The sequence below is a fragment of the Canis lupus genome, chromosome 7, assembly GCF_048164855.1.
Source record: "Canis lupus baileyi chromosome 7, mCanLup2.hap1, whole genome shotgun sequence".
NCBI classification, from domain to species: domain Eukaryota; kingdom Metazoa; phylum Chordata; class Mammalia; order Carnivora; family Canidae; genus Canis; species Canis lupus.
Genome location: NC_132844.1, coordinates 10,189,703 through 10,213,484, shown reverse-complemented (window position 1 = coordinate 10,213,484; position 23,782 = coordinate 10,189,703). Strand labels below are relative to the sequence as shown.

General features: G+C 39.9%; 1 protein-coding gene and 1 pseudogene across 5 annotated transcripts in view; both read right to left on the bottom strand.

Moving 5' to 3' along the window:
- The window catches only part of HACE1 (HECT domain and ankyrin repeat containing E3 ubiquitin protein ligase 1), a 107,295-nt gene extending 94,975 nt beyond the window's left edge, over positions 1-12,320 (bottom strand). For 2 of the 5 annotated variants that reach the window (XM_072831946.1, XM_072831949.1), the window contains exons 1-4: positions 12,160-12,320; positions 4,963-5,017; positions 3,739-3,828; positions 2,853-2,957 (exon numbers count right to left, since the gene is read on the bottom strand). In XM_072831946.1, coding sequence (XP_072688047.1) covers positions 2,853-2,957; positions 3,739-3,828; positions 4,963-5,017; positions 12,160-12,235 — 326 coding nt within the window. In that variant the 5' untranslated portion in view covers positions 12,236-12,320. Of the gene's footprint in view, positions 1-2,852; positions 2,958-3,658; positions 3,677-3,738; positions 3,829-4,026; positions 4,137-4,962; positions 5,018-11,279; positions 11,303-12,159 lie in introns of those variants that run through there. The other 3 variants (XM_072831947.1, XM_072831948.1, XM_072831950.1) reach the window with 3 other exon arrangements.
- A 7,135-nt stretch (positions 12,321-19,455) lies between these two features.
- LOC140636371 (apolipoprotein C-I-like) lies at positions 19,456-21,712 on the bottom strand (annotated as a pseudogene).
- Positions 21,713-23,782: the final 2,070 nt, after the last annotated feature.

The window sequence follows — 23,782 nt, the reverse complement described above, 5'->3', positions numbered from 1 at the left end:
CATTTATGGAGCAACTCTAAGTTGTACAAAGCACCCAATAATAAAAACTAAAATAGTCAAGTATTGAATATCAGTATTAATCTTTACAGAAACAGAAAGGTATCCAAATTGGATGTTATGTTAGAGTTACAAACTCTTTTTATTCCTTTTCTCCTCATTGACTTACCATGTGATCAAGTGATTTCGGTCATATTTCTTCATCTTTAAATGTAATGATCTCCAACTTAAACGTTCTCACATCCCTCACCCAAAGAAAGATAAATGTGTAAGGTGACAGTGATGGATAGCAAATGAAAGGAATCCTTTCACAATGTATATAGGTCTATCAAATCATAATGATGTACACTTTAAAAATCTTATAATTTTGTTGGTTGTACCTCAACAAAGCTACGAAAAAAAAAAGTTATGGTCTCCTAAATGACTTAAGTCTCTGACCAAAATGGCAGTAGGCATTTTACCCCAGCTGTACACTGATCCCTCCTTTCACTTATAGTTGCTGAGATAGAGTACTAAGGTATTTTTCTATGTGTAATTTTTTGAAAAAGCTTTGTCACTATCCTACCAATACTTGGGATAATGTATCCAGATTGGAGATCAATTCAGAAAGGAATGAATTCGACCAAATCTATGACACTGGGTATAATACCCTACAAACATAACCAGTGTGCTCATTATTATAAAAAAAGTTGCTTAATCAGCATGTTGTTACCCTGTTACCTATCAGAACAGTGGACAACTAGTTCACATGCTAAATCAAGAGCTGGATCAGACCAGACAGGGTCAAAGGAGTATGCTTCGTCTGTCCAACCTAGATATCACTAGGATTCTTATGCTTTTGGCTCCACTTTAATCCTTTTATGCAAAAATTTGGTCTCAGAATGACACAGTGCACAATTTTAGCCCCATAACTATCTCAGGTAGGCATCTATCTCAACTACCTAGAATCCCAAGTCAAACAGGAAACAAAAATATCTTCAAAAGTAATAAAAAAAAAAAAAAAAAAAAAGAGGGACGCCTGGGTGGCTCAGTTGGTTAGGTGTGTGCCTTCAGCTCAGGTCATGTTCTCAGGGTCCTGGGATTGAGCCTCACATCTGGCTTCCTGTACAGCAGGGAGTCTGCTTCTCCCACTCCCTCTGCCATGCTGCCCCCCTCCCCCAGCTCATGTACATACACACACACACGCTCTCTCAAATAAATAAAATCTTAAAAAAGAGTAATCAAAAAAGAGACACATAGGAATTAACTAAATAAATAAAATCTTTAAAAAAAAAGAGTAATTCAAAAAAGAGACACATAGGAATATACCTTTGTTTTTTGGGGGGGGGATGGGCAGGTAGAGGCAAAGAAAGAGGGAGAAAGCGAATCTTAAGCACACTCCATGCCCAGCACAGAGCATGACACAGCCCTGGATCTCAACCCTGAAACCATGACCTGAACCAAAATCAAGAGTTGGAAGCTTAACCAACTGAGCCACCCAGGTGCCCCAGGAATATGCTTCTATATGGAAGTTTTATAAGCATTTGAAACATATTTATAAATATAAGTTCTTCAAGCCCTGAGTCAAAAACTTTTTCATTTTAAACAGAATTCCAGCCATTTGGTATGGTTTCTCAGTCCAACAGAATTTTTTTTTTTAATATGTATTTATTTGAGAGAGAGAGAAAGAGCACATGAGTGCAAGAGCAGGGGGAGGTACAGAGGAGGAAAAAGAGAGAATCTCAAGCAGACTCCCCACTGAGCTCAGAGCCCAATGTGGGGCTCAAAACCAGGACTCTGTGATCACAAACTGAGCTGAAATCAAGAGTCAAGATGCTTAACCGACTGAGCCACCCAGGCGCCCCTCAGTTCAACAGAATCTTAAGACATAAAAATAGTGGTAAGTAGAGGCAGACACAGAGATGTGACACCTGAAATTCTCAAAAAAAAAAAAAAGGGGGGGGGAGAAAGAAAGTCTTAAGAAGTGTAATAGGGTATAAAATAGCATACAATGGGGGTGCCTGGGAGGTTCAGTAGGTTAAACGTCTGATTCTTGGTTTCGGCTCAGGTCAACATCTCAGGCTCCTGAGACAGAGCCCCATGTGATTGGGCCCCATGTTCAACAGGAAATCTGCTTGAGATTCTCTCCCTCTGCCCCTGCCTGCCACTCTCTCAAGCGCTCTTTCTTTCTCTCTCAAATGAATAAATTTAAAAAAAAAAAAAAAAAGGGCAAACAATAACATGAAGATGTTTATAATGATGACCAGAGCAATCAAGAAAAGGCAAAAATATATTTACATTTTGGAAATACTTTTATAAGGGGGAAAAAATTTACTAAGAAAATTCAAAAGGAAGGGTAGTAAACACATTATTTATTTAGAAAACCTCATGTCATAATTAAAAGGAAAAATAAGTTTTGGGACTGAAAGGAATAAGCTACTCTTATTTAGAAAGCTTACCATAGTATAGCTCATTCTCAAAGTTATAAATAAGCTGGGTATAATATATTCACTGTCTTTAATTCCATTAATAAAGTTAACTGAAAAGCAATGTGGAAAATAAGACCAGGAATTAGATGAGGAAAAAAATAAGCAGGAAAAAGAACACCAAAACAAAGAGGTGACAATGATACATCTCAGAAAAAAAGTATCATTATGATACAAGTAAAACAAACTTAAACAAGTATATTTTCAAGAGAAGATATTAGTAAACAATTAAATAAACATGATAATTATTTCAAAATTGAATGTAATGACCCACAAATTTCTTCCCAAGGCAAATATTGGTCAAAAAAATCACCAATCAAGAGTGCCTTGAATACTGTCAGTCATAACTGATATCACAACTTAAGCTACTCAAGAAGACAAAATATTTACCCATTTCTAGCTGCCAAATGAAGGGGTGTACATCCTGAAATATCTTGATAGTTAGGATTTGCTCCTTTCTTTAATAGCAGGACCAAGCATTCCACTGATCCACAACTAAAACAATATTAAAAACAGTTTAGATACATTCAACAAACAGCCGTAGTTGAAATACCTTAATTAAAAAAACAAAAAAGCTCTACTAAACATATTATTTTTGAGGTCCATTATTAATCTACAATTTGATTTAACTTCTGTCACAAATAGCATATTCCAAAAAAAAAAAAAACATAGCATATTCCTCTACTTTCAAGAAAGTACATTCTACTATGAAAGCTATGAAGTATTTGAGATGTTCAAATAAATTATTAATACATAAAGAAACCACATAGTACTCTCAATTCTTTGGCTTTAGAGAAGCCAAATTTATTATGAAAAATTAATTTTAACATATATCTAGGTCCTGAAAGGAAGTTAGAGATCAACTAATTGATTAAGTACATACTGAGAGATTATGGGTAAAAATCATTCTCACACCTAACTAAAAAATATAAAGCCAATGGCTTCATGTGCAGTTAACATGTAAAATTTCATACTGGTAGGATGAAAGAAAAATTTCATTGAATGTACCCTTTATTAAGTACATCCAGGAAAGACAAACCTACTGATCTGATCTAGAGCAAGTTAAAACAGTAGACATGAGACTTGAATATGATCGCAAGGTTAACAATATCTAGAGAAAGGATGCAAACACAGCACACTATGCTCTCAACAGAATAATGAACCATTCAGCAGTCTGTTCTTATCTATTCCCATACCTCTTGTGGGACAACACTGGCCCAAAGCTTACTGATCACTGTGCTAGACCAGATTTTAATTCAAAAATCTTTCTTCTTACTTTGCTGCAATGTGAAGCAAGCTTCTTTTCACACGTCCAAAAGCATAATTGACATCAAACTTTGAATTTGATAGTAGCTCAGAAACAGACCTAAGCCAAAAGAAAATTAATGAGTCAATACATTAAAAAAAGTTTTTAAAAACACAGTAACTCAAGTCTATATCCCTTTAGTTACTCTAACCAATGATCCAAAAAGTTCTGTCCCACATCAACCAAAAAACAAAGCACTGTTTTCTAAGCACACCATGGTAGCCAGCACAGTTTCATCCAAAAAACAACTGCACTGACCTATAAACTGATGTTAAAGGTTTCCTCATCTGCTGATCTATATTATCATCTGCTCTGAAGATACTTAAGTTGGCTTCAGTTCTCCCTAGATTCTTGAGGAACAAAGAGAGTTGGGATGGCTGCTCCCCCTGCAAAAAGTATAGCCTACGTATATTAATTTCGGCCAAATAAGAAAAATCAGATTTAAACATGTTTTAGTTGTATCACACAGGAAGTTTAAAGCAAAAAATTACTTATATTTTAAACTTGTTTCAAAATAGATTCCTTGTCACTTTCTTATTATACCAACTACCCACTGGCTAACCATAGCGGAGCAGCCTGCTAGAAGTATAAACATCTCATCATCCAGCCAGATAACTGTATCGCATATGCACCCTGTAAAAAAAGTGTCCACACTACATGAATAAAAAGAACATCAAAATAGAACATTAGGGAAGTAAGCTGTCCATCAGCCCCAACCTTTTGCAATAAATCATCAATGACCAACAAAATACCTGACTTAATATCTGATAATTCATTAGAAAATCTCTTACCAAAGAATTTTACAATTGATATGGATCTTGGAAAACTTTGGCTTTTATTTCACAGGCAGTAAACTATAAGAGAGGTTAAATAATGTGATCCAGGACAACATCTGTGTCCAAACTGTGCGTTTGTGTGTGTATATGTATGTGTACACAACATAGATAAATGTACTTCTCTTGGGTTTTGGTGTTGCTGTTGTTGTTTTTTTTTTTTTTTTTTTTTTAGGAGTCCTTTTGTTCGTATCTTTTTTTAAAAGTAGGCTCCCTGTGGAGCCTAACACAGGGCTTGAACTCACGACCCTGAGATCAAGATCTGACCTGAAAACAAGAGTCTGCACACTTAACTAAGCCACCCAGGCACCCCTGTCCTGTATATTTATACAAAGAGTATAAATTCGAAATAGACACTTACCTGTGTTGATCAGCCATAACCATTGGCATTAATGTATAAACAGCAGTTTCATTATCTGAGTAAAAAACAAAACAAAACAAAAACTAAACAAAAAACAGAAAAATATTTAATTTGTCCTATTTTTTCCCAAAGGGTAATACTTAAAACCACCTTAGAGTTTTTCTAATTTCATATAAAAGATGAGAAGAGGTGGAAGGAGATTAAAGATAGTGCAGGATACCAAGGTACTGCAAAATTTGCAGCAATGCAGAATTTCTTATCCTAATGCTAGGTTGCTTTACATCATCACCAAAGTGCTTAGCTTCTGGATTTGATGGGGAAAATGAGAGGCCTGATATTTTCTGTAGCTTTAACAACAGAAATTTCTTTTACTTCCAGAGAAGTGTTCATCAACTTCATGATTTATCAGGCTTACATGTAGTTTTGGGGAATTTTTAAGTATATGGGCATAATAGATATATATGGTAAAATAATTTTAAAACCTTAAATACACATAGTACTTGCTTCTTGCCAATATTATAACAAATGAAGTTATTTTAGAAACTTTTATGGAACAGCATTAAAGTCTTAGTTTTCCCTGTTACTTTACACCATTAACATTGTAATTTATATCTTCTATAGAATTAATTCACAGATATATGATCTAAAAGAAAAGGTTAAAAGTCAACATCTATGATATGAGACTATACTTACGTAAATTCAGCTTTGTTTGGATTTGTTTTTATATGTTACTAACGATCATTTCTCAATTCAATGCATTTTAGAGGTTTATGATCTTTTATAAGTCATTTACAGAGAAGTAACTCTGATACTCTTAAAACATTAGTGCCAATGCTAAAATAAAAGTTTCCGGAAGAAAAAGAGTATTTGCATAGCATCAAAGTATCTCCCCAAAATACTGACCACAGTGGAGAAACCAGCAGATACCACCTTGATCAACTGATAAAGGGTAACATCACCAGATATAATTGATATCATGTAATATCATGTGGCCTCTGATATGATCCACATAGCACAGCACATCATGAAAAAACATCGGACAAACCCAAATTAAGGGAAATTTCACAAAATGCCCGAGCAGTCTCCTTAAAAAGTCTCAAGGCCATGAAATACAAGAAAAGACTGAAGAACCATTACAGTTTGGGGAGGGTAAAGAAACAGGGACAACTAAATGTAACGTGATGTTATCAATTGGATGCTCAAATAGAAAAAGGACATTAGTGAGAAAACTTGTGAAATTCTAATAAAGCCTGTAATGCAGTTAATAGTATTACACCAACGTTAATTCCTTAGTTTTGATAACTGTACTATGGTTATGCAAGATGGGAAAATTATGGGAAGTCGGGAGAAGGATGCATGGGAATTCTGTACTATTTACGCAATTTTTCTGTAAGTCTTAAATTACTTAAAAATAAAAAGTTTTAACAAAAGAAGAAAAAAGGGGAATTGTTATCATTAAAAGAGTCTTAAGAGATGATCAACCAAGTATAAGGTGTGGACTTTGGGTACTGATCCAACTGTAAGAGGATGTGTCTGAGAGACAAAAGCTCCGTAGGGAGTGGGTATTTGATGATAATAAAAATTACTGTCATTTGCGTTGGCTCCAACAATAGTATTGTAATTATGTTTGAAAAAAGCAGTTTACATATTCTGAAATACAAACTGAAGAAATACATACCAGAGAGAAGGAAAAAAGTTATCACCATTTCTTCAAGTTTGTTCATTATTTCACTATTTGTAAGTATATCCATGAAAAGCAATTTAGTCCTAGTCATGACTATATATACAAGTTCAGCATGCAGACACAACTCTTTCACTACAAAACAAACAAAACCCCCCCAAAAAATATCCTAGTCCTAACAGCCCACATGTTTAAATCATTATCTGAAAGGCATTTCTCTAAACACTTTATGTGCCTCATCTCTTTTATCCTCACAATCACCTTATAAAGTAGGTACTATTACTATCCCCATTTTATAAATGAAAAAACTGAGCACTAAGTAACAAGCTGCACAATAGTGGCATTAAGTGGTTAAGCTTGAATTCAAATGTGGCTAATCCCAGGGCCCACACAATAAAAATCTTACAGTGCACTACATAAAGTAACCAAAAGGTTTATGATACAATACTTAGTCCTTTATATGCAGTACACTCTAATTTGTTTTATTCTCTTCTATTTCTTTTTTTTTTTTTTTTTTTTAATGCTGACTGCAATAAATTGTTCTCATTAACTACCAGTGAGTCACCGCCAGGAGTTGAAAAATACTGCACTAAGCCTCCCTGGGCATGGCAACATTCTTTATCTCTCATATGATACACACCTCATTAAACATCTGAACTTCCAAACCATGACAATTTCATTAAGTTGCTCCATAATAAACAAAGTCATAAAAAGGAAGTACCCTTATTTTTAATTTAAACTTATAAATCGAGTTAGTACATAATTTTAAATGAGCAAAAGTTTTATAAGGTTCACGTGGGTTTTATTTATAGGGTGTTTATTTAGACAAAATTTAGATATAGATCTCCCTTTTTTAAAAGATTTTATTTATTCATGAGAGACCCAGAGAGAGGCAGAGACATAGGCAGAGGGAGAAGCAGGTTCCCTACGGGGAGCCTGATGAGGGACTGGATCCCAGGACCCCCAGGATGGCGTCCTGAGCTAAAGGCAGATGCTCAACCGCTGAGCCACCCAAGTGTCCCTAGATCTCACTTTTTTAAGTCACATATAACTTTGTAAAAACATAGCTCACATACACTAAATGGTATGAGGAAATAAATATAACCATAACTATGATGCTAAAAGGAGACTATTCAGGAAACAGTATATTATGGAAGAACAGAATAAAATTTGTTGTCACCTGCTTCCTTCTCCACACTCAGGAAGACACCTTAAGAACTAGGTATATAATTGAAGTTCTCAGAGTGATAAAAAATGTTCAATCTCTCACTTTTTCAGATTTTCAGTGTTGCCCACTTTTGATTAGTTGATAAAGTTCCAGAACTCTACAACTGAAAGGAAAACTTTAAACAAGGAGCTTTAAAAAAAAAAAAAAAAAAAAAAAAAACAAGGAGCTTTGATTCATTATATTATATACTATTTCTCTTTAAACCATCAAATGGGAGCAATTTTTTAAAAAACCCTAATCAGCATTCAAACATACGCTAATATGGGCTCAAGTTCTATTATTTTACAAAACAAGCTATATTTACCGTTAAAATCAGTAACTTAACACTATTTTAAGATTGACAATATAAACCAATTTTTTAAACCCCATTAAAAATCACATCCCTAGAATAATCTTTTTCTCTTCACTTCCTCTCTCACAAGAATATTCCTGTCAGCCCTACCCAAGATGACTCAACAACCTGCCCTCCTTTATTCAATGATAATACTTAGTGGTAATACTCAGGTTTTCATCATCATCATCCCAAAGAAACACAACCTATTCTACTAAAGCTGTTCGGAAAGATAGAGATGGAATACTTCCAAACTCGTTCTATGAGGTCAGCATCACCTTATTCCAAAAACCAGATAAAGACCCAACCAAAAAGGAGAATTATAGACCAATATCCCTGATGAACACAGATGCAAAAATTCTCAACAAGATACTAGCCAATAGGATCCAACAGTACATTAAGAAGATTATTCACCATGACCAAATGGGATTTATCCCCGGGATGCAAGGCTGGTTCAACACTCATAAAGCAATCAATGTGATAGATCATATCAACAAGAGAAAAAACAAGAACCATATGATCTTCTCAATAGATGCAGAGAAAGCATTTGACAAAATACAGCATCCATTCCTGATCAAAACTCTTCAGAGGGTAGGGATAGAGGGAACATTCCTCAGCATCTTAAAAGCCATCTACAAAAAGCCCACAGCAAATATCATTCTCAATGGGGAAACACTGGGAGCCCTTCCCCTAAGATCAGGAACACAACAGGGATGTCCAGTCTCACCACTGCTATTCAACATAGTACTGGAAGTCCTAGCCTCAGCAATCAGGCAACAAAAAGAAATAAAAGGCATTCAAATTGATAAAGAAGAAGTCAAACTCTCCCTCTTTGCAGATGACATGATACTGTACATAGAAAACCCAAAAGACTCCACCCCAAGATTGCCAGAACTCATACAGCAATTCTGCAGTGTGGCAGGATACAAAATCAATGTCCAGAAATCAGTGGCATTTCTATACACTAACAATGAGACTGAAGAAAGAGAAATTAAAGAATCAATCCCACTTACAATTGCACCCAAAAGCATAAGATACCTAGGAATAAATCTAACCAAAGAAGTAAAGAATCTATACCCTAAAAACTATAAAACACTTCTGAAAGAAATTGAGGAAGACACAAAGAGATGGAAAAATATCCCATGCTCATGGATTGGAAGAATTAATATTGTGAAAATGTCAATGTTACCCAGGGCAATTTACACATTTAATGCAATCCCTATCAAAATACCATGGACTGGGCAGCCCTGGTGGCTCAGTGGTTTAGTGCCGACTTCAGCCCAGGGCCTGATCCTGGAGATCCAGGATCGAGTCCCACATCAGGCTCCCTGTATTGAGCCTGCTTCTCCCTCTGCCTATGTCTCTGCCTCTCTCTCTCTCTCTCTCTCTCTCTCATGAATAAATAAAATCTTTAAAAAAAAATACAAAATACCATGGACTTTCTTCAAAGAGTTGGAACAAATCACCTTAAGATTTGTGTGGAATCGGAAAAGACCCCGAATAGCCAGGGGAATATTAAGAAAGAAAACCATAGCTGGGGGCATCACAATGCCAGATTTCAGGTTGTACCAGAAAGCTGTGGTCATCAAGAGAGTGTGGTTCTGGCACAAAAACAGACACATAGATCAATGGAACAGAATAGAGAATCCAGAAGTGGACCCTCAACTCTATGGTCAACTAATATTTGACAAAGCAGGAAAAACTATCTACTGGAAAAAGACAGGCTCTTCAATAAATGGTGCTGGGAAAATTGGACATCCACATGCAGAAGAATGAAACTAGAGCATTCTCTTACACCATACACAAAGATAAACTCAAAATGGATGAAAGATCTAAATGTGAGACAAGAATCCATCAGAATCCTAGAGGAGAACACAGGCAACACCCTTTTTGAACCTGGCCACAGCAACTTCTTGCAAGATACATCTATAAAGGGATCCCTGGGTGGCTCAGTGATTGAGCGCCTGCCTTCCGCCCAGGGTGTGATCCTGGAGTCCCGGGACTGAGTCCCACATCAGGTTCCCTTGCATGGAGCCTGCTTGTGTCTCTATTGTGTCTCTGCCTCTGTCTCTCTCTCTGTCTCTCATGAATAAATAAATAAAATCTTTTTAAAAAAAAAAAAAAGGCTACATCTACAAAGGCAAAGGAAACAAAAGCAAAAATGAATTATTGGGACTTAATCAAGATAAAAAGCTTCTGCATAGCAAAAGAAACAGCCAACCAAAGAAACACGAATGTGTTCTACCAGAATCCACTTCAGTAAATCAAATCTGAGGTTTAATCCTATGCAACAAAGTTAATTTTAGATTAAAAGCTGATTAAATAACATTCTAATGTGTTCCAATTAGATGATAATCACTGAATTATAACATGGCAAAATAAATATCTCATTATGTTCTAAATTTAGAGAGACCTCAGAACTTCCTGCAGTCTTCAAAATGAAAGCACAACAATCTGGAGTTTTATAGCTAGATTTTTTTTTTTTATAACAAATATACATACATACTTGAAAGAGCCAATCTCAAATAATTCAGAAAGAAAGATCCATCAGAATTAGGAACAGGGATGCCTGGGTGGTTCAGTGGTTGAGTGTCAGCCTTTAGTCAAGGGTGTGACCCTGGGGGTCCTAAGGTCGAGTCCCACATCGGGCTCCCTGTGCGGAGCCTGCTTCTCTCTCTGCCTCTCTCTGTCTCTCATGAATGAATGAATAAAATCTTAAAAAAAACAAAAACAAAAACTTAGGGACAAAGACAAGATGAGCAAATCCATTATAATGAAAGAAAAACAAAGGGAAGCAAAATGCCACTTTTGCCTAGCAATGTGGGAAAATGTTTCATTTTTATTTACTACTCTAGTTTCTGGAGACTCTCAAGACTGTTGGTGGAACTTTCTAATAAGGAGAGAGGCCGATACTCAGAGCTTCAAAAATGTTGACTAATTAGATCTATAATTCTTCTTCCACTTATTAATCCTAAAGAAAAATTTAGAAGACTAAGTCTTAAAAACTACAAAGCTGCTCCTCATAAAATCTATTATCAAAAAAAAAAAAAAATCAAATCCAGTATTTGTTACATTACCGTATGAAACGCTGCAAGGTCATCTGGCATATTTAAAGATATTTTTTTAAAAGTGATGTTTTCTGGGCAGCCCTGGTGGCTCCGTGGTTTAGCGGGTGCCTTCAGCCCAGGGTGTGACCCTCCCTGGAGACCAGGGGTCGAGTCCCACATGAGGCTCCCTGCTTGGAGCCTGCTTCTCCCTCTGCTTGTGTCTCTGCCTCTCTCTCTCTCTCTCTCTGTGTGTCTCTCATGAAGAAATAAATAAAATCCTTAAAGATATGATAAAATAAACATTTCTTTGGGCAGCCCGGGTGGCCCAGCGGTTGAGCGTCTGCCTTCAGCCCGGGGCGTGACCCCGGAGACCCGGGATCGAGTCCCACGTCGGGCTCCCTGCGCGGAGCCTGCTTCTCCCTCTGTCTCTGTCTCTCTCGTGAATAAATAAATAAAATTAAAATATATATATATATATATATATATATATATATATATATATATATCTCAAAACACAATAATGCTCTGCATTTCCGAAAAGAAAAGAAAGCTTAATTCCCACTCTGCAGCTTAAAGTTTGAAAAAAAAAAAAAAAAAAAAGTGTTTCGGTGAACGTCCGCGCCCCGAGCCAGCGACGACCGTCAAGTGCCCCACAGCCGGGGTGTTCTCCGAGTCCGGGTCCGGCCACCCGACTGGTATCCGTCTTGTCCCTTTGCCAAACCGCGCGGCGACCGTGGGGAGTCGCTTCTCCTTCTCCGGCCCGCAGGCCCGCAGGCCCGGAACCGCCGCGAGCTCCCCCTGCGCGGCCCGAGCCGCCCCGCCCCGCCCCGCCCCGCCGCTCCCCCCGAGGACGCGGAAGGCGCGCGTCCCCCGCCCCGGCCCGGCCCGGCCCGGCCCCCGCCCCGCTCACCGTCCGGCAGCTCCACGGTGCGCGCGCGGCGCAGCGAGCGCGTGAGGCGGTTGAGCTGCTCCATCGCTCTCTCCATCCTCGGCGCGCCCTCCGCGCCCACCCCGCCGCGCCGGCGGCCTCCGCGCCCAGCGCCCTACATCCCGCCCCGGGCCGGCTCGGCGGCCGGAGGCACGGGCTCGCCCCGCCTAACGCCCGGGGCTGCGCGGGCGGCTGGGTGGGGAGGGCGCGGAGGGCCGGGGGCTGCCGGACCGACCACTGACGGGCCACTCGCCGCCGCCGCCGCCCGCGCGCTTCCTGCCGCCGCCGCCGCTTCCCTCCCGGCTCGCACGGCCTTCTGGGAACTGTAGTCCAGAGCCCGCCGACCCGCGCGCCGGAGGCGGAGCCACGCTGGGTGCGCGGACGCCGGGCAGAGAGCGGAGCGCGGGAGGCGAGGCCGGGACCCTGCGAGCCCCCGAGTTCCTGGCGAGGCTCGCCGTGCCCTCCACGGTTGCAGAGGAGCAGCTTCCTCCTTTTCCCCCCCCGTCCTGGACCGCCGATTGGGCTTTTGCGCAGTTGTTCTTCGAATCCATCCTTCCCCTTCCCCATCCTAGGCGGGGTGCGTTGGTTTTCCAGATGCATAAACTATCCAAAGAGCTTGTTCTCGTGCATCAAACTTAAGATTGAACCCAAACAAATGCAAAGCTTCGTGAGGGCAAAGCACCACTGTATCTCGTGTCTTGGACTCCCACGTTTATCACCTGACATACAGAAGACGACACTTTAAGGAAGATCTAGATGAAGACATCCTGAAAGAGAATTGTGGTTTCTTTGGAACAGTGCTGAAGTGTCAAAGTGATGGCAGATCCCGGTGGGGAATGCAGACTTTGACTTTGTGAGTTGGGAAGAAAGAAAGAGAGAAAGAAAGAGAGAGAGAAAGAGAGAGAGAAAGAGAAGAAAGGAAAGAAAGAAAGAAAGAAAGAAAGAAAGAAAGAAAGAAAGAAAGAAAAGAAAGAAAGAAAAGAAAGAAAGAAAAGAAGGAAGAGAAAAAAGGAAAGGAAGAAAGAAAAAAGAAAGTGAAAGAAAGAAAAAGGAAAGAAAAAAGAAAGAGAGAAAGAAAAATGAAAAAGAGAAAAAGTTGACAGTACCAAGTGTGGAAGAAATGACTTATGAGGAAATCAGTGGAGGAAAATCATATTTGTCAGCTCTGCACAGAACTTGAGCACAAGCCAAGGGAAAAACAGAAATTTGAGCAGCTGAAACATGAAAGAATCTAATCCAGGTAAATACAAACCTGGCTACGCCTCTAACAGTGAAAAGTTGAGGGAGGGATTTTCTTGGATGCTGAAGTAATAAAGAAGCAAACAGCATGGACTTTCTCACCTTCTTCAAAGAAGCAAAGCTGTTCCAAGAAAGAAAGGGAAGGAGGGGAGGGAGGAAGGAAGGAAGGGGCAAAGCTGTTCCTGCAATAAAGGGACAGATGTGTGCTGATGATGTATGTTGACTGACTGACAGCAGTAAAGAGTCTCACCTGCCCATCCAGAATATGCTGGGGCACATGGTAGCTGCATGGTGTTCCCTGCCAAAACCAACCTAAATCAGTTTCAGTCTAGACTGCAACTGTTAGGCACTTTTGTCAGCGGTGCAACAGGCTCAGGGCAGACCTTCTAACTAGTTGGTTCAGATGAGACCTAAACCAGTCTAACAACAGGATTGAGGGACGCCTGGGTGGCTCAGTGGTTGAGCGTCTGCCTTTGGCTCAGGGCGTGATCCCAGTTCAGGGAACGAGTCCCACATCGGGCTTCCTGCATGGAGCCTGCTTCTCCTTCTGCTGTGTCTCTGCCTCTCTCTGTGTGTCTCTCATGAATAAATAAATAAAATCTTTAAAAAATAACAAAAGGATTGGGAGGCCAAAGTTCCAAAGGAATCCCAAATGCTACAGCCCAGTCTGGGTCATACCCAACGCTTTGCAACCTGGTTTCAACTGGAAATGCTTCAGCCTTTCTCTTCCTCCCCATACCATTCAGGTCAAGACCACTACTGTAGAGAAGTTAACACCTCTGCGTCTGTTAGCACTACCACTCCCGAAGCTGTTAGTCCATACAAATTACTTCCAGCATCCTGTGAGCACCAAGCCTGAATGTTTGGGTACAGAGGCAGGATTGCCCAGCAGCCTCCGTAGTGGGCATTGCTCCCTATGCCGGTCACTGTTCACCACATGAGCAGAAGATACTGGAAGAACGCTGCTATAGGGACACCTGAGTGGCTCAGTGGTTGAGCGTCTGCCTATCGCTCAGGTATAATCCCAAGTTCTTGGGATCAAGTCCTGCGTCAAGCTCCCTGCAGAGAGCCTGCTTCTCCCTCTGTGTCTTTATCTCTCTCTCTCTGTCTCCCATGAATAAATAAAATCTTTTTAAAAAAATGCTGCTATGGATTATCAGGTCTAAATTCTGCAACATGATACAGAGTCTCGGCTCCAAGGTGTAATAAGCTACATTCCTATTACAAGCTTATCACATACTGTCCAATAGAATTTTCTACAAAGATAGAAATGTTCAGGGCACCTGGATGGCTCAGTTGGTTAAGCATCAGACTCTTGATTTTGCCTCAGGTCATGATCTCAGGGTTGTGGGATGGAGCCCTATGTGGGGCTCTTCACTGGGCATGGTGACTGCTTAAGATTTTCTTGCTTCTCCATCTACCTTTCTGCACCATCCTCCTTCTCTAAGTAAGTAAACAAATAAATAGGCAGATTTTTCTGTGACCCCATTTTAGCTTTCTTTTTTTCTATTTCTGAATATTTTTTTCTACCTGGAAATTGGTTCTAATGGAGATACCAAAGCTTAAGTTTCTCCATTTGAAAAAAGAAAACTATCAATTTGACAAAAAGCAGGAAGAGAGCAGGGGGTGGAAAAAGTACAGAACAAGGAACATCATTGTAAAAACAAAACACAAACATAGGACAGTAGGAATCAGTCCAAATACATCCATGGCCATAGTCACAGAAAATAAAAAGAGGAAACTTAATGGTTAAAAAACAGAAGTCTTAGATTGAATAAACATGTAAAACAAAATAACTATTTGCTATTTCTAAAAGACCACCAGTCACAGGAGACCACCATGCCAAGAGAAAAATGGGAAAAAAGACATACCAAATAAATTTTAAAGAACCAATATTGTTATATATTAGTCCGGGTGCTCCAGAGAAGCAGAACCAATAAACTGTGTGTACATTTATAGAGATTTATTACACAATATTGGCACCTGTGATTATGGAAGCTGTCCAGTTGAAAATCTGCAGTGTGGACAAGGGGGCTGGACACCCAGTAGAGCAGATGGTGCAGATCAAGTCTGAAAGGAGTCTGCCAAAGAATTCCCTCTTGCCAGTCTTTTCATTCTTCCACTCACGTTATGAAGGGCAATCTGCTTTATTCAGAGTTCACTGATTTAAGTTTTCATCTCATCCAAAAAATCCTCCAAATGGACACATAAAATGAACTATCTACAAACACATTTAAGATTAGCAAAATAAACTTTAGAGCAAAAAACATTATTAGAGTCAAAGAGAAGAATCACCAATAGTTTGTAATAGTCTATACCTGACAACAGAGACTAAAAATAAATCTACATTTGACAGAATTACAAAAAATAGTTCTACCACAAACAGAATTTTCAGAAGATTTATTTATTTATTTGAGGGGGGGAGGGGTGGAGCAGAGGGAGAAAAAGAGAGAGAGAGAGAGAGAGAGAGAGAATCTCAAGCAGACTCCTTACCAAGCGCAGAGCCTGACACGGGACTCCATCCCATGATCCTGAGATCATGACCTGAGCCAAAAATCAGGAGTCAGACCCTCACTCAAGCACCCTCTTTTAAAAATTAAGTTAAATTAAAAAGATTTATTTATTCATTTATTTGGGATGGGGGACAGCAAGAGGAGGAGAGAGGATTGTAAGCAGACTCCCCAAACAGTAGATGTTTAATACCCTTGTCTCTGAAACTGATAGAGATGGAAGAAAAAGATACGTAAGGAGATACAAGATTCAGAACATTGAAATACAAGCCTCATCAAGGGCATGTGTGAAATCTTCACCCCCCCTAACATAGAATACACATTCTTTTATTTATTTATTTACTTTAAGATTTTATTTATTCATGAGAGACACAGAGAGAGGCAGAGACACAGGCAGAGGGAGAAGCAGGCTCCACACAAGGAGTCCGATGTGGGACTTGATCCCGGGACTCCAGGATCATGCCCTGGGCCGAAGGCAGGCGCCAAACCGCTGAGCCACCCAGGGGTCCCCAACACATTCTTTTAAAGTATATGAGTTACATCGAAAAACACAAAGGGCAGTAGTGCTTGTCTTCCAAACAGTATCAGGCAGGAGACAACTAATGATACCATGAGAGAGGCCGGGCTGTTAGGGATTTAATGACATTCTTTTTGTAGTTAAGGTTTTGGTGTTCCCGGGCAGTGCTATTTCCCATCCACCTTCCACACCCTGGCCCCCTCAGCATTGTCACCGGACCTGAAATGTAACATGTGCCTTTCCCCTGTTGTCTCCTTCACTCTTGCCCCTCTCCCATGGGCTCTGATGAAAAATTGTTGAGTGTAGCTTTGGAAGTTGAGAACTGAACTATTTCAGTTCCAGGAAATAAAACCCATTGATAAACAAAAAAAAGGGTATAGTGGGAACCCCAAGGAATGAAGTGGACAGAGGCAGGATCAAAGGAAAACGAAGCAAGGTTGGGGTGAGGGGTGGCGGTCAAGGGATGCAGGGGACGTAGGAACTAGAAAAACATAAACTCTGGAGCTGAGCCACAAGAAGCAGCGACAGGTTTCATTAAACCACACTCTCTCATTCAGTATACAAGAAACTGAATCTTTATTTTTAAAGATTTTATCTGTTTGAGAGAGAGAGCACGAGCAGGGGGGAGGGTCAGAAGAAGAGGGAGAAGCACACTGCTGGTCAAGCAAGGAGCCTGATGGAGGGCTTGATTCCAGAACTCTGGGATCATGACCTGAGCCAAAGGGAGATGCTTAACCAACTGAGCCACCCGGTGCCCCTACAAGAAATAGAATTCTTAAATTAAAATTCAGGATCCGAGTCCGCTTCTCCCTCTCCCTGTGGACCTCCCCACTGCTCATGTGTGCGCTCGCTCGCTCTCTCTCGCTCTAAAATGAATAAGTGAAAAATCTTTCAAAAAAAAAGGTTTAGGATCCCCCACTTGCCATATGGGATTTCACTACTTCAGAATATTGAAGCCATTATTATACCTGCAAAGACCTTTCTGGATCCTGCATCTACTACCACTCAGGTGTTCAGTATCCTGTCATCTATATCATGTGTGGATTTGACAAACTCTTCAGAGATTTAAGTCAAATAAAAGCACAGATATAACAGGAGGCCAAAGAAAAAAATCATTAGAATTGCCACTTAAGACTTTTCCTAGATTATCTTTGATTCATTAATGGGCTCTTTTGGGGAGAATGTTTCATCATTTATGAATACATCTAATTGTCCATCTATTAAAGGCCATGTAAAAATGGTTGTGCACCTTTTAGCCCTGTGAAGAGGCCTGTGTGGTAAGGAACTGAGGCCAGCCTTGAGCCAGTGAGGCACTGAATCCTGCCAGCAATGACATGAGTGAGCTCAGAAGCAGATCTCCTCCAGTCAAGCTTTCAGATGACCACAGCCCTGGTTGACACCTTGCAGCTTTGTGAAAGACTCTGAAGCGGAGGACTCATCTAAGCTCTACCCTGACTCCTAACCTAGAGAAACTGAGATGATAAATGTTGTTTAAAGCCACTAAAAAAAAAAAAAAATTGTGCACATTTTAATCCATTCATTTCACCTTTGGGAATATAGCCCAAAGAAATGATCTAAAATAAAGACAAGGATTTAAAAGTAAATATATTCTGGGGTGCCTGGGTGACTCAGTTTGTTAAGCATCTGCCTTTGGCTCAGGTCATGATCTCAGGGTCCTGGAATCGAGCCCTGCATTGGGCTCAGCAGTCTGCTTGTCTCCCTCTTGCTCTCCCTCTGCCCCTCCTCCTGCTCATGCTCTCTCTCTCTCTCAAATAAATAAACTCTTTAAAAATTTTTTAATTAAAAATAAATATATATATTTTTAAAGATTTTATTTATTTTTTTCATGAGAGACACACAAAGAGAGAGAGAGGCATGGACACAGGCAGAGGGAAAAGCAGGCTCCATGCAGGGAGCCCAATCTGGGACTCGATCCTGGGTCTCCAGGATAACACCCTGGACTGAAGGTGGCACTAAACCTCTGAGCCACCAGGGCTGCCCCAAAATAAATATATTAATTTGTTCATTCAGAAGTATGTTTTGAGTACCTCCCATGATCCAAGCACTATACTATATATCTTAAATAATATTTTTCAAATAATTACACTTATGAATATATCATTATAAATAGAGATAAATGCTCTGAAAGAAAGGAAAACCATTCTGTGACAGACTGAGAACATTTAGAAAGGCTTTCCCAAGAAACAGACTTTTAATCTAAGAATCAAAAGATCAATAGGGAAAAAAAAAGATGAATAGGAGATACCTACACATAGGAGAAAGGGTGGTGAGGAACATTCTGAATAGAGAGAAAGGTATTTGCAAAGATCTTGTGATGCATGGAATGTTTAAGAAACGTAAAGAAAGTCTTTCAGTTATGTCACTAAAAGCTAAGGAGTAAAAGGGAGTACCCTGTGAGATGAAACAGTTTCCAGCAGTGGAAAGGAATTAAAGAATTGGAAGCTCATGGGAATAATATGATCAGATCCTTCTTCAAAAGGAAAAAATAAAAATCTCTCCTCCCAAAGTATGAAGAATGAATTGGGTTCATGGTAGAGTACATAAGGAAAGACTGGTTAGGGGTACTAGTTAGTCTAAGTGAGAGATGATTGTCTTTTGAACTAGCATAATGACTCTGTAAGTAGAGAGAACAGACTGGATTGAGAAATATTTTGCTGATAAAATCAATAACTGATGATGGATCGGTATGGAAAATATGAGGAAGGTGGATCATGCAACTGCATAATTGACAGTATCATTGCTTGGAACAGAAAACACAAGGACAGAAGCAAGTTTAGAAGAGTAGATCATGGGATGCTCTCGAGTGGCTCAGAGGTTGAGTGCCTGCCTTTGGCTGAGGGTGTGATCCCGGATTCCTGGGTTCGAGTCCCACATCAGGCTTCCTGCATGGAGCCTGCTTCTCCCTTTGCCTGTGTCTCTGCCTCTCTCTCTCTCTCTGTCTCTCATGAATAAGTAAATAAAATTTTAAAAAAGAAAAAAGAGTAGATCATGTCACAAGAGTCTGAAGTAGCTCTGAGGTAGTGAAGTGGGGATATCAGGTAGATATGTGAACACATAGCTATTCTGAGCTAGAGATGAATACTTGGAGATGTCACTGTATAGATGGTGTTTGAAACCTAATTTAAGAGTATAAAGTAGAAAAGAAAAAGAGTATAAAATAGAAAACTAGAGTTAACTTATCCAAGATTGATCCCTGCAGGCTGACTTCCCAGAGGGGAGGCAATCTTCCTGAAAAGCTTGATGGAAACTGGATAAATCTGAGCGGTAAAGGTGGTGTATTCCAACAGAATATCGAGGTATTGGATCAGGGTGTGCAGGAGTGAAGAGTAAGAGAGAGGTAGCTGGAGTGGGATGTGGGGTTAAGAGAAGGTTTTTCTGTTTTGTATTTTCAAGTAATAAAATAATTGAAGATTTTTTTTATGTTTTTTTAAAGATTTTATTTATTTATTTATTCATGAGAGACACAGAAAGAGAGGCAGAGACACAGGCAGAGGGAGAAGCAGGCTCCATGCAGGGAGCCCGACTTGGGACTCGATCCCGGGTCTCCAGGACCACACCCTGGGCCAAAGACGGGCACTAAACCACTGAGCCACCCCGGTGTCCCTGAAGATGCTTTAAATGCTCTGCTTGAAACTAATAGAATAATCCGGAAAATAAAGGAAAGTCTTAGTCCATTCAGGCTGCTATAACAAAAATCTCAGAGAGTGGGTGATTTAAACAACAAACATTTGTTTCTCAGTTCAGGAGACAGGAAGGTCAAATCAGGGTGCCAGCATGGTGGGATTCTGATGATGCCTTCTTCCAGGTTGCAAACTGCTGTTTCCTTGTACCCTCACACAGCAGAAAGAGCGAGAGAGCTCTGTGAAGCTTCTTTCTTAAGGGCACTAATCCCATTTACAAAGCTTCATCCTCATGACTTAATCACCTCCCAAAGACCCCACTTCCTAGTGCCATCACTTTAGGGGTTAGGATTTCAATATATGATTTTTGGAGGAACACAAACATTTGGTCAATAATGAGGAATAATCAATAATGTAAGATCTAAAGCATGGGAAGCTTCGTCAATAAATGAGACCTGCTTCAATGTTCAACAATAAGAAAATTGTCCAACAAATTGCAGAATGTCTACATAATGCAATGTGTTGCAGCCATTACAAATGGTGTGTATGAGAAAAGGATAGAATTGATCCCAGGAAGGGCAAGGTGGGAGGGGGCTCTGGGGATAGAAAATTAAGTGACAAAGGCCAGCAATGGCAATGAGACTTATCACTTTATCCCTCTACAACTCTTTCTAATTTTCACCTCTATGAATTCATTTCTTATTCAACACTGTGAAAATAAACATAGTAAATGATGTGAAACAAGAAACAATGATAAATATGTAAAGCATTAATATATAAAGTATTTGCTGCTTCCCCCAAAATATTCAACCTCCCTATACTTTTATGAGAATCCTTATTTAATTTTTTTCCAAGGATAGAGGATTTTAAAATTATTATTAAGGATTTTTTTTTTTACTTAATGTAAGGAAAATAGCAAAATAAAATCCTATATATTCATCATCCAATCAACCTTGTTTTGTCAATATTCCCATTGACACTCCACCCTCATGCTGGATTACTTTTTTTTCCCCCTTCTATGTGATTTTTATTAGGGGATGGAGGTGAACATGGGGGCATTATTAAGTTCTCAGCACAGGAGCCAGAGTATAGGAAATTTTGGAGGGATCCCTGGGTGGCGTAGCGGTTTGGCGCCTGTCTTTGGCCCAGGGTGCGATCCTGGAGACCCGGGATCAAATCCCACATCGGGCTCCTGGTGCATGGAGCCTGCTTCTCCCTCTGCCTGTGTCTCTGCCTCTCTCTCTTTCTCTCTCTGTGACTATCATAAATAAAATAAAAAAAAAATTTTAAAAAAAAAGGAAATTTTGGAGCCTCCTCCTGGGGCACAGCCACAGAGGAGGGGGCAGCTCTTCTGGTACTCAAGAGAAGGTAGTTAGTTTTAAGCCATTCTTTCACTTTATTGTAAGTCTCCATAAACCAGTTCCTGATCTACGCAGGAATGTCACTCAGCTTGATGCTCTCAATGGCCTCCCATGCCTTGTCCTCCAGGTGTTACCAAACTCCTTCAGCTAATCTGGGATGCACTCCAAAGTTCTGATTATTTGTGAGGCCACCTGGGCCAAGGCTGGGCCTTCCAAAACCATCCACAGAACCACCGCCACAACCAGGAGCGACAGGATGAGCCTCATGGTTAGGTCCAAGGGAGAGTCTGGTTCAGTCTCAGGACAGCACGGGGTTACACTGGATTACTTTAATGTAAATTGCAGACATTGTAGCATTTTATCTGTAAACATTTCTCATGTATCTTCAAAAGATAAAGGACTCCCCAAAATAACTATACTACTATAATTATGTATAAAATGTTTGCAAATTGATATTGTCAAATATCCAGATGATGTTCACATTTTCTCAACTGTCTTAGTCATATCTTTTTTAAAAAGACTTTATTTGCAAGAGAGTGAGAGGACAAGCGGGGGTGGGGGGAGATAAACAGACTCCCCCGCTGAGTATGAGGGGACATGGTCTCAATCCCAGGACCCCGAGATCACAACCAGAACTAAAGTCAGATGGTCAACCAACCGAGCCACCCAGGTATCTTTTACATTAGTTTCAGGTACACAACATAGTGATTTGACAAATCTATACGTTACCTGATGCTTGCCACGGTATGTATAGTTACCATCTGTCGCCATATAACCTTATTATAATATTATTGACTATATTCTTTATGCTATACTTTTTATCCTTGTGACTTATTTTACAACCAAAAGTTTGTAACCCTTAATCCCTTTTTCCTATTTTACCCATCTCTTCCTCTGCCCTCCCCTCTGGCAACCACCAGTTAGTTCTTTGTTTTTATGAGTCTGTTCTAAATTTAGGTTTGTTCATTTGTTTTGTTTTCATGGATTCCACATATAAATGAAGTCATATGGCATTTTCTTTATCTTATTTCACTTAGCATAAAACTCTCTAGGTAATCTATGTTGTCATAAATGACAAGATTTTGTTCATTTTTATGGCTGAGTAATATTCCATTGTGTGTATGCATAAATAAATATGTATATCTTAGACATTTTTGACAATTTTCTAAGATTTTTTTTTTGAGAGAGAGAGCATGAGTGGGAGGGGCAGAGGGAGATTAGAATAATTTGATACTCATTTGGAGAAAAAAGAAAAGAATCCCAATCTCTATGTCACATCACACAAATTAATCTGGGAAAGATCATAAATCTGGACATAAGAGCTAAAACTATAAGGGTTTAAGAAGAAAATACAGGAGACTACTTTCGTGGTCTAGGAGAAGGCAAAGATTTCTTATACAGGTCACTGAGAGCAAAAAAATATAAAAGCAGACATTTGATGTTAGTTTTCAATGTTAAAAACTCATGCTCATCAAAAGATACCATTATGAAAATGAATAGGCAAATTATCCATGGGAGGGGCGCCTGGGTGATTGGTCAGTTAAGTCTCTGTCTTTTGATCTCAGCTCAGATCTTGATCTCAGGGTGGTGAGTTTGAGCATCGTGCTGGTGCTCAAATTATCCATGGGAAAGAATAATCATAAAGCACATATATTATAAAGAATTTCAAAAAAAAAAAAGAATTTCTTGGGCAGCCTGGGTGGCTCCACGGTTTAGCACTGCCTTCAGCCCAGGGCCTGATCCTGGAGACCTGGGATCGAGTCCCATGTCGGGCTCCCTGCATGGAGCCTGCTCCTTCTCCCTCTGTCTGTGTCTCTGCCTCTATCTGTGTGTCTCTCATGAATAAATAAATAAAATCTCAAAAAAAAAAAATACAATCCAGTAGGGATACCTGGCTGGCTCTGTCACTAGAGCATGAGACTCTAGATCTCAGAGTTTTTTTTTTTTTAATTTTTATTTATTTATGATAGTCACAGAGAGAGAGAGATAGGCAGAGACACAGGCAGAGGGAGAAGCAGGCTCCATGCACCGGGATCCCGACGTGGGACTCGATCCCGGGTCTCCAGGATCGCGCCCTGGGCCAAAGGCAGGTGCCAAACCGCTGCGCCACCCAGGGATCCCTAGATCTCAGAGTTTGAGTTCAAGCTCCATTTCGGGCATAGAGCTTGCTTAAAAGAATGTTTTTTTAAAGCAATAAATAAAAGATGACCTAATAAATTGGAGATATTTGTGCTATAGTACTCTCAGAAAATGTATCACCCCTGAGACAGAAAGACATTCTAGTACCTTTTTTAAAAAAGATTTTATTTATTTATTCATGAGAGACACAGAGAGAGG